The sequence below is a fragment of the Sinocyclocheilus anshuiensis genome, unplaced genomic scaffold (genome assembly GCF_001515605.1).
Source record: "Sinocyclocheilus anshuiensis isolate Anshui unplaced genomic scaffold, SAMN03320099.WGS_v1.1 scaffold536, whole genome shotgun sequence".
Lineage (NCBI taxonomy): Eukaryota > Metazoa > Chordata > Actinopteri > Cypriniformes > Cyprinidae > Sinocyclocheilus > Sinocyclocheilus anshuiensis.
Window position 1 is genome coordinate 676,834 of NW_015557179.1, and position 11,912 is coordinate 688,745.

Sequence of the window (11,912 nt, forward strand, 5' to 3'; positions counted from 1 at the left end):
GATAATTTCTGACCCTGCTTTCTACTAATCTAGCCTGGTCTTTTCAGCAGTGAATGTACACTTATAAAATGATGGAGTGAAGGAGTTGGTGTAAAAGCTTAAAGAAAACACTTCACAAACACTTCATCAAGAACAACCTCCAAATGTTCTTTTGTATTTGTTTGAGGGAGTGTGTACGTGAATCATTCCCACACACTCTGTCCGTATGTTACTTGTGACTCACTCCTCATTGAGGGCACAGCGGCGGCTAGTGGGCGAGCCATATTTGCAGAGAGTCTGTGTGAGCTCCTGGTACAGCCTGTCAGCCACACTGCGTGGGATCCCCTCCCAGGCCAGGATGAGAATGACTACCACTGCGTTCTGACAGCAGTGACCAGCACGCTGCCGCACAAGACACAACAACTTCTCTTCCTCACTTCCTCGACGTATGATCTGCAGAATTTAACACATGTGCACACAGTATATGAAGGAACAGACATTCTGCAAGCTCTACGCAGACTGCTAGTTATTTCATGCGGGTCACTCACCCACTTGGCGATTGGGCAACCCTGTGAGCTCCGCCCCTCTTTGCCTGTATACACAACAACCTCCACACGGACTGCGTTGCCTTTCTCACCATATCTGTGATGAAAACACAGTGTTTATAGTGTTTATCAAAAGTTCAACATTTTTTTGATGCCCCCAAATATGATTATCCCTTTGCAACAGACCTCCCTTCATAAAATATAAAGATACATATATTTTTATGTAAAAAGACTCATTTATAGCGTGTAAGAAAAAACTTAAATGTGATAGTACAAAGACATGTTGTTTCTAAAATTAAATAACTGACTTTTAAACTGGCACTGTTAATTGTCCCCACCATTACACAAATGTTAGATGTAAGACCTCAAATTCAGATTTTTTTCATGTAACTATATTAAGATTTGTGTTTCTTACTGTTAAAAATATATGCAATGAAGAACAGATCCATCTAGATTCAATATGCAAATATATGCAAAAAAAAAACACCAATCAGAATTCAGTATTCAAATATTATGACATCATCGTCATCATCAGGAGCATTTTGAATGGTGGGCATTTCAACAATATAACCAAAACAGAGATTTTCAAACTTTAATCTTACAAAGCAAACAAATGTTTAAATGGAGTCTGTATATTAAGTTGTCTGAATTTAATTAATTGCAGAAGTGTAATATTTAGGGTTAGTTTGAAACTAACTCTAACCAGAAGGTGGGATAGAGGGGGGACGGGATTGGGAAAGGTCCCCGAGCTGCTACACATGGGATTGCTTATAAATATTAAACATTATAATTATTATTAAATAATAATAATAATAATAATAATAAACATTTTTATTTTATTCTTATTTTATTAAATAAATGTATTATTTTTTTATTAAATATAATTATTCTTTTTTATTTTAAAACAAATATTTTTTAATGTTTTTAATAAATATGAAACAATAATTAAGGATTAATTAATAATTATTAATTAGGAAATTAAATGTATACATATACATTTAAAATTATACAGTAAAATTAATAAAAAATGTGTATATTTTTTGTGTTGGATCCAGTGAAAACATTATTGCATGTAAACAACTTAGATCCACTTTACCTGTTCTCCATCATCTCTCTCACGGCTGCTACATTCGGGCCAGATCCAAGGTGAGTGTAGTACGGACCCTCCTCTTTCTCAATTATTTGTTCTGTAGAGGGAAATTGTGTTCATAGATGAACTGAAAGAAGTTCTAGCAAACTTTTATTTCAAGATATGATATGGCTAATATGACTTACCCACACAATCACAGTAGGGCAGCTCTGTGGTTTGTTTAGAGGGGGGGTTGAGGAGATTCTTGGTCGGTGTGTTCAAGAACCTCATTGGAGACTCAAAAAAGCTGTTGATCGTGTGCTTGGTAGGAGTCTGTTCTCCAGTGTATGCCACATCACCATTCTCCAAATATACATTGGATGTGGACAACACTGTAACACCTCCAGACTTCTCCACTTTGTAAAATCCATTTTGATTTGTGTGCAAGTATTGATGATCATTAAAGCCGTTGGCTTTATGGTACATCCCTGGGCTTTGCGGCGAGTCTTTACAGGGTTCACTGGCCATGGTTTGCCGAGGTTGTTGTTTAGCACCATGATTTAGCACATCGTAGGTTTTCGATACCTGAGAAATCATTTGTTGTTCACATTCATGCCTTGGCCTCTGGCTAGCACCTAGATGGTCATTTGTATGATTGTGAAAGAGCCCGTTTGGTGGTGGTAAAGAATGACTTTGAGCTCCATGCTCGTATTTACAGTGAAAGCCGTTCTGCTTACCAGAACCTAAGATCGTTTCAAAGTGCTCTTTCTTCAGAGAGTTGCTGTAGTATAAGAGCTGCCTGTTCTCGTGATGAGCCTCCGCTATGTACTTTTTCAGGTCTATCTGCGCTTGTGGAAGAAACGGACTCCTCTTGTGCTGGAACCTCATCTTTTGTTGTGAAATGGCTTTCTGAATGGTGGCCTTGAGTGGGGTTTTCCTGTTGGGTGTCTTCTTGGCCAATGGAATCCTACAATGGTTGCCCTCGATCTCAGTAGCTTTCTTCTTGGACATCCTGGGTTTTGATGGCGTCATTTTGGGTTTACTTTGCTTTTTTAAGTGCTGCCCCAAACAATTATGATTGTATTTCATGGTCTGAGTCGGCATGCATTTCGGTGGATTGTTTTCAGAGACTTGCATCTGCCTGGATTCGATCATGAACGCAAGCTGCACCAATTGAGCTGCAACTTCCTCCTCATCCCTCTTTCTCGAGATTTGAATCGCTTCTCCATGCTTATACTTCTTGAAAGTGCCTTCTAACCTGTCAGCTTTACAAAGTGCTTGGCCATTTCTGCGGTTCTCCGTGGTATACGATAGCTTTTCACATTCTGAGCTGGCCACCAGAAGATCCTTCAGGGAAAGTTTTCTGGAGGTAGATGCACAATGCTGATTTTGGGTGAAGTAGGTCGGCCTGTTCAGAGGGTTGCAGATGACAGAAGTCTGTTGCAATGATGAACTGATTACCGAGACCTTGTTAGAGAAAACATCTGAAACTGGTTTAGCCTCTCGAAGAGTTATGTGGTTGCTTGAAGCGGAGCATGTAGACGTTTCTCGTTGAGCGTCCTGACTCTGGTTTTCTGTTTCAAAGGGCACTGTTTGTGGGGTAGCTGCCAGTTGGGTCAAGGCCTCAATAGCTATAGCCTGATCAACGCTAATATTCCTATGCTGGACCAGAGACTGGACACTGAGTAAAGATAGTGCAATGTTATCATTCTGAGGAGGTTCTTCTGGACTTTCTCCTTGATTTAACTGACACTGATATGGTTCTTCTTTCGGCTCAGTTTTTAAACACATGTCTGAGGCCTGAGGCCCAAAAAGCCTCTCCTCTAGACTTTTCCTGTCCTTACTGGAGTAGCAGACCACAGCTGCAAGCGTAGATAAAGCATCCTCGTAGCACCCGCTAGTTTCTAAGCGCTTTGAGTGCAGGTCATCAATCTCAACCCATTGCTCCTCCAGTTTTATCTTCTTCAGAGGAACCATCTGTTCTTGAACGGACTCGGATTCACAACTTTTCTTAAACGTGGATCTATGGAATGTGGCATGTGGCTCAGTGGGATCCACATGCCTCTCAGTGTTTGGTTTCATGTATTCAGCACCATTATGAGAGGTTAGAGAACTGTTGTGAGGGAGAAGTACATCAGTGGCCCTGGGCTCCTTTCCAGGAGGTGCTGGTAACAAGCCATGCTGGAGAGGTGTGGGAACATCAGGTGGAACATTGTGTGTTAAGGATACGTAATGCGCCTCTTCCTCTGGTGCCGCACAGGTCTCCTCCATCTGCTCTGAGCTTGTGCCATTTACTGAATTTGCCTCTGACTCAGCCTGCAGTGGAAAAATATAGAGATGCTTCAGCATGTTTCGGCTGTGGTGTGAAGCAGGACATAATGCAATTGGTCATCACAACTTATGACAGCTGGTGCCACAGTGGACCATGGCACAGAACTTGGGGTGATTAAGCAATTCATGAAAAACACTTTTTTTTATTTATTTTTCGGTGTTATGTACTAATATGTTAAAACATTATTGTACATAATATCTATACACAAAATGTGTACTTTGTTAAAAGGTTTGTGCCAACTTGAAAAACTATAAAGAGTGAGTGACATAATTTCTAATACGCATTTCTTCAATATTTGCAATATGGCAATTAATTAATTCACAATAACAACAACATTTTCTGAGGAATTTATAAATGGATCAGGATGATTAATTCTTATTTTTTAACAATTTTAAGTTACACTATGTGACTTTTTTTATATAACAAAATGTTATTAATGAGAGTTATTAATTAATCTTTCCATCTTTAAAATCCTGCCATTACTTTACCCAAATATACTTTGATAAACCTATAATAATGATTTATATGTTAGACCTGTCACATCATATCTATAGACAGAGAAATGTAGAGTGAAGCTGAAAGTTTGTGCTGGATGATTCAAAACGCTAGTTACAAACATAACTATGGTTCTATGACTAAGTGGAAGACCGCCAGTGGCACTGCTGAAAGCACTAGTGGAAAATTTGTCATGCTCGCGTTTGACCGAGAACAGAATAACAAAGTTGTCACCTTGTAACTCGCATCGCGTCTTGAGCTATAATAACCCCCTAACACGTCATCTCGACCTCTAGATCATTCTCGCGATACTGAATGACCAGAAACTTTGGTGGTGCAAACTGCTACGTTTGTAACTAGCGTTCTATTTCCTTTCGCTCCAGACCACCAGAGGCAGTGCTGAAAGCACTAGTGGAAGACGAATACCTACGCAGTCACGAGGAATCCCCTTGCGAAGCATCTGTACAGGGACATAGCACTGCAACACACACCGCTGGCAAGGGAGTCACATTTAATCTGTAAAAACGAGAAAACATGCATTACAAACATAATTATGGTTCTATGACTAAGTGGAAGACCGCCAGTGGCACTGCTGAAAGCACTAGTGGAAAATTCGTCATGCTCGCGTTTGACCGAGAACAGAATAACAAAGTTGTCACCTTGTAACTCGCATCGCGTCTTGAGCTATAATAACCCCCTAACACGTCATCTCGACCTCTAGATCATTCTCGCGATACTGAATGACCAGAAACTTTGGTGGTGCAAACTGCTACGTTTGTAACTAGCGTTCTATTTCCTTTCGCTCCAGACCACCAGAGGCAGTGCTGAAAGCACTAGTGGAAGACGAATACCTACGCAGTCACGAGGAATCCCCTTGCGAAGCATCTGTACAGGGACATAGCACTGCAACACACACCGCTGGCAAGGGAGTCACATTTAATCTGTAAAAACGAGAAAACATGCAAGCTGAACTCCAAGTTGCTGCAGCACAAATCTCAGAGAGCGACACTCCCTTGAACGCCCAAGATGTTGCCAAAGCACGAGTAGAGTGACAGTGGAAAGATGAAGGTACAGACTCATATGCATGAGAAATTACCTGCATCACCCAGTGTGCCAGTCTCTGTTTGGAAAGTGCAGCACCCCTGCACACATTGCTAAAGCAAACAAACAATTGGCCAAGAGAAATGTGGTCTTAAATGACAGCAATTTAATATCAGACTTTGATACTGGCTCAAATGAAGTGAAGTGACGTGACGTGTGGCCAAGTATGGTGTTCCATACTTGGAATTTGTGCTCTGCATTTAACCAAGTATTCCAAGTGCACACACACACACTGCAGCTAGAACACCAGTCATAAAACACTTTCCACTTACAAGCGTACAACTTTCGTGTGGATTCAGCACAAGCATTTTCCTGTCCCTCTGTGAACACTCCAAGAGTGACCTGGCGGTCCTAGAGGCAGTTTAAATCAGTTTAAATCGGTCTGAATGTGGATGCCAAACTTTCCCTCTTAACTGACTCAGTAGGTCTGATCTGCTGGGCAGATGACAAGGTTGTCCTACTGTCAGTGAGAGAAGAGTCTGAATCCATGGCCTTGCAGGCCAATGTGGAGCCACTAACAGCAGACGATGGCCACATTCACGCACTGGACACTGAGTCATCCAAGTCAGTGGTAGCGGGGAGAAAGCACACAGGATCATGTCTGGCCAATCATGGGCTAGTGCATCCAGACCCACAGATCCTGATTTGTCCCTCAGGGAGTACCAATGAGAGCAGTAAGACGTTTGACTGTCCGCGAACACATCTACTATTGCAGTCCCATAAGTCCTCCATATTATCTGCACCATTTCCGGGTGTAGAGTCCAGTCTCCCTGTGACTGCCACGTGAAAGAGCATACGTGGCCTGATTAAGTCGGCCTGGTAGATACACTGTCTGGAATGAAAGCAGGTTGGTCTGACCCAGACAAGCAGTTGCGAGCCACCTGAAGTGCCAGTCCAGTCTCCCTGTGACTGCCACGTGAAAGAGCATACGTGGCCTGATTAAGTCGGCCTTGTAGATACACTGTCTGGAATGAAAGTAGGTTGGTCTGACCCAGACAAGCAGTTGCGAGCCACCTGAAGTGCACTCTGTGATCTTGTGCCTCCCTGATGATTGATATAAAAAATTGTCTCCCTGTTGTCTGTGCGTACCAGAACATGTTTTCCCCTGAGAACAGACTGAAAATGAAGAAGGGTAAGAAACACTGCTGCTAACTCTAGAACATTTATGTGCACTGTGTGTAGGGCCCCCTTCCAAGTGCCATTCACTCCTCTTCTGTGCCAGACTCCACCCCATCAGAGAAGACTGGCATCTGTCCTGATGACCTCCCACTGAGCAGGTGGAGGTCCCAATGGAACTCCTCTGAAGAGAAATTGCTTCTGCAACCAAGGTGCTAGAGCTCGCATGCAACGATGTGTGACTCTGATCTTTGTGTATTTGTCTCGTACTGGACACAGATGCTTTTGAATAAGCCATCATTGGAATGGCCTGAGCCAAAGCAATCCCAGTGGTACTACTTTTGTTGCTGCTGTGAGCTTTCTCAAGAGTCTCATAAGAGAAATGTAGCGCTGAGAATGGCCCACCCGAAGGCACCCTACATGCCAGCATTGTGACAGAGTTGAGAGCAAGACCTATGAAATTGGTTGTCTGCATTGGGACAAGTTTGCATTTTTCCCAATTCACAGAAATCCCTAAAGCTCCAATATGGTCCAACAGATGACGAGCTTGATCGATTGTTTGCTGGGGTGATGCTGCACAGACAGGCCAGTTGTCCAGGTTTGGCAGTACCCTCATGCTATTCCTTTGGAGTGGTTCCAATGCCGCCTGAATGAAAAAACTTTTGGTGCTAGAGCCAGGCCAAACGGAAGAACCCTGAACTGGAATATCTGACCCATGAACGCAAACCAAAGGAATCGCATCCTTCAAATCGATCGTCACAAATCAGTCTTTTGGCATAACTGCTTGCAACACATTTGCTGTGCGCAACATCTAAAACGGAAGGAACTTTAGAAAGTGATTGAGATTTCTCAAGTCTAAGATCGGTCGAAACCCGCCGTCATTCTTGGTGACCAGAAAATAAATGGAAAAGAATCCCCCGGGGTGAACTTGAGGGTCGACTAACTCTATGGCACCCTTGTGCAGCAATACCTGAACTTTGTGCGCAAGTGCCTCTGCCTGGCATTGATCGTGATCTATTGTCTGTCTCGTGGCAGTATGAACAGGAGTCAACAGCAAAACTGTATACGGTACCCTCTTGAAAGGGTAGTCAGTAACCACTGATTTGTTTTTATTGATCTCCAACGCTCCAGGTGACTTTCCATAAAACAGCCCACTGTTGTCATCTGTGCATCAACGATCCCATGGATGCTTTTCAGTAGAGGTGGGGGGACACTGCTGAGGGCCTGGGTGTCATGCATGAGACTGATGTCCACGCAGTTGAGACCCAACAGGCCTAGGAGGTTGAGGAGCTTGTGGGTTCCAATGCTGGAAATGCTGAGGAGGTCTATATGAAGATCTTGCACCAACATTGTGATAATGGACACCAGAGGCTGTTGGAGGTGGCCTGGATCCTGAAGCTGTCCCCACATGACGGGAACGCATTTCAGAGACTGATACACGCCGGTCCAAGGCTTCCTGTGCAGCTGGTCCAAAGTTTCGACCCGAAACTAATGGCAGTCATTGAAAATTGTTTCAACACACCTCTGGCAAGGAAGATTGAGCTAACCTGCCTTTGAGCTTGCACAAGAGTGCCTAAAGCGGTGCTACAGTGACTGGCAATAACACCCATGGCTTGTAAAGAGAGTTCTGTTACTAATGGGTCAGATGAAGCTTCGCTCAGAGAGGAATGTAAAGCTACAAGCATGTGCGCCAAAGAATTGGAAACACAGCCAAGGCTTGCTGTAGAATTGTATGCACGGGACAGTAGGTCATCAGTGCGTCTGCACTCGACATTGGGACAGCGCACATTTTCACGAAGTGCCTCATCAGGAGATACAATGAATGCTGCCACACTAGATTCTATAGGTGGCATGCTACCAAGTCCCACTATGTCTGGGTCCTGCATCACAGCCAGAGTGCGAGCCAACTGATCAGGGCGTGTGGCCTTTTAATGAGTTTTGTAATGCTGACACTAATACAGATGTGAACTCTTGGCACTGAGGCTTGGTAAAGGATGTTCTCTGTGCACAACGTAAAATTCAAATAAAAAAAATTTCTCAAAACTTGCAGTTGCCTGAGGAGGATCCAGATTGATGTGGGAAAGCATCTGCAACAACTGAAGACAACCCACCTGACTTCTCAGACATGGTCTCACTGCCAGAGTGAAGTGATTTATCTGCAAACAAATTTTCTTCAGCTCCAATAAAATCCACACACAGAGGCAGCCACTGACATCACATCTAACGGTGTGATGCACGATTCAATTTGAGCCTTGTCTTGTACCTCCATATTAGGCTGAGCTTTAGCAAAGAGAGGCTGTAACATCTCTACTGCAGAAGAGAGCTGGTCAACTTTGCGTTCTAAATCAGAAGATTTTTCTTTTTTTTACTTTGAAATGTTTGTTTATGCTTACGATCGACTGCAGAGACACTGGAGGAAACTTCCCAATCATGATAGCAGACCCACCAGACGTGATCGATGCACAGCGAGAGGCATTATGGCGCATTCCGGGCATAGGTCAGACATCACCTCTTAAGATGATCCACACCAAGACACGTGGACACTGACGATGTCCATCCATGATATCCATTACATAAGGGCAGGTAGAACATCTAAGTGTATCCATGTTGAATCAATACTCACCTTAAATTAGGGCTGCACGATAAATTGCATGCGATTGTCATGCGCATCTCATCAGTAAAGCCGGTTCTGTGTTTAGTAGTAAATCTCCATCACATGCTTTCAGATGGAGCGGCATTTAATACACAGAGCCGTAGTTCGCTGACAAGCTACGCAATATCGCATTCATAATCGAATGCTATTCATCTGCGATTAATGCAGGCAAAGACGAAACAGCTCGCCAATATCTTGAAGAACTCTTCAGCAGCAAGCTAAACAAAATATCGTCACAACAGATTCAATCAAGTGATTAGTCAACCGAGAATAAGGAAGAGGTCGAGATGATGTGTTAGGGGGGTTATTATAGCTCAAGATACGTCACGAGTCATGAGGTGACAACTTTTGTTATTCTGTTCTCGGTCAAGCACGAGCATGAGGGATTTTCCACTAGTGCTTTCAGCACTGCCTCTGGCGGTCTGGAGTGAAAAGAAATATAACTTTATGTAGATAGAATATAAAATGCAGTTTTATTTTTTTAACTGCTAGAGAGACAAAAATTTACAGTGTAGGTTTAAGGAAGGAAAGAAAACAATTTTTTAGTTTTTTATCGTAAACTCTGTTGGTATGCCTTTTGTGAATGTGTTTGTGTGGTTTGTGTATGTACAATAATGCATTTGACAGAAGCTTCTATCCAAAGAATTTTGACACTTCATGGATTTTCCTGAGAATTGAACCTATGACCTTTGTGTTGTTAGCACTATTTGTGCTGTTTGAGCTACAGCAATGCTGTACATGCAATTAAACATGCATGTGCATGTATTTAAAACAATAAAAACCAAGTTGCACATTTTTGAAATTAAGAGACAATTAATCATACTACATTGTAAAATTAGCCCTAATTTAAATATACCACAATGTGAACATTATTAGTAACGCTCATTATAGCTTCATAATTGTTTTTCCATACCAAAAAAGAAAAAAAGCAATGAAAAGAAAACCTGCACGTGAGAGCCTTCACAGCATGCCTGCTTTACTGTAACCTAAGTACCTCTCATAAAACACAATTTTACAACCCATGTAAAGCAGTGTGCATGAGAAGATTAAATACTTGCAGGAGTCAGTCAGTCATTTTGTGAGAAACTGTGGTTTCAAGTTTTTCGTATTCATAAGCAAGTTAAATGTGTCTCTTAATGCAGTGTGTAAATAAATTCAGCAGCACCAACAATGTAGTATTGAGGAAAACTCCTCCATGTATCATTAACACATATGCCAGGAGAGGGCTGATGCAACAGAGGGGTCGAAACAAGAGTGAGGCAATAACTTGGCAGCCGCTGCAACTGTTATTACTAGGGGGAATAGGAAGAGAATAGTAATCGGCTCCTCTGATGTTCCCATTCAATAGTGAAACAAAAGCGGTCAGCCAGATGCTGAGTGAAACTAATTTCAATAAAGTAGTCTGAATAGGGATCTAATGGGAGCAGAGGAGTAAAGTATTTGAGTAAATGTAATTAATTACTGTACTTGAGTATCTTAGATATTACTGTACTTGATTATCAAAGATATTAGTATCTTTTACTTCACTACATTTTTGAATAAGTATCTGTACTTTACTCCACTACGTTTGTAATGAGTGTTGCAATTACACATTACATTTTGCATGACACCTAGCTTTTCCTGCAGCAGTTTATTTCTGCTACAAAATAAGTTATATCGCCAACTACAGGGCACTGAAAGAACTATATCTTGTGCAATTTGCCCTTACTCACCCAAACTTGTCAACAAGGCTACTTTACGTGAATGCGAGTTCCTTAGCAAGTAGTTCACAGGTGAATCACAGTTGTTTTACATATGAGATGAGGACATTACTGTAGCCGGCAACAAGGCCGAAATCAGCACATCCCGTGCAAGAAGGCTTTGATTTTTAAATTTTACTTAACATTATTTTATTTATCCATTATACTGAAGAGAACTGTTTGAAGTATATAGTTTTTTTGTTTTGTTTTTTGCAATTTTGAGGTGAGGAGTTTGATTTTGGTTTTAGAAAATAAACGTGATTGTTCTCCTCACATATCAACTCTTCCTTGTTTTCACTGGCATGTCTCTTTGACTAGTGCATCTTTGAGCCTATGTTTAGTATAAGTAAAATACTTAAAGGGATAGTTCACCCCAAAATGAAAATTTGATGTTTATCTGCTTACCCCCAGGGCATCCAAGATGTAGGTGACTTTGTTTCTTCAGTAGAACACAAATTATGATTTTTAAGTCCAGCCGTTGCAGTCTATCAGTCGTATAATGCATGGCAATGGTAACAAATCTATGAGAGTAAAAAAAACATGCACAGACAAATCCAAATTAAACCCTGCGGCTCGTGACGACACATTGATGTCCTAAGACACGAAACGATCAGTTTGTGCGAGAAACCGAACAGTATTTATATACATTTTTACCTCTAATACAGCACTATGTCCAACTTCCTTGAGCACGCGCACGGTATCCGATGCGTGAGGTGTGTACGCGCTAGGGGTGTGCGATATTGACAAAAAATTATATCTCGATATTTTATGGGATTTTATCGATAACGATAATTAGATCATATTTTGCTGAGTGTGTTATTGTGCTGGTACCTTAAGGACTGCCGAAGACAGCTGACTCCTAATGTTTTTAATATTCTTCATA

General features: G+C 41.9%; 1 protein-coding gene across 3 annotated transcripts in view; it reads right to left on the minus strand.

Annotated features, from left to right (window-relative positions):
* The window catches only part of LOC107678588 (methylcytosine dioxygenase TET1-like), a 50,594-nt gene continuing 38,682 nt past the window's right edge, over positions 1-11,912 (minus strand). For 2 of the 3 annotated variants that reach the window (XM_016473916.1, XM_016473915.1), the window contains exons 3-6: positions 1,800-3,909; positions 1,621-1,711; positions 528-621; positions 1-432 (exon numbers count right to left, since the gene is read on the minus strand). In XM_016473916.1, the coding sequence (XP_016329402.1) occupies positions 220-432; positions 528-621; positions 1,621-1,711; positions 1,800-3,909 (2,508 nt within the window). In that variant the 3' untranslated portion in view covers positions 1-219. Of the gene's footprint in view, positions 433-527; positions 622-1,620; positions 1,712-1,799; positions 3,910-11,912 lie in introns of those variants that run through there. The other variant, XM_016473917.1, reaches the window with a different exon arrangement.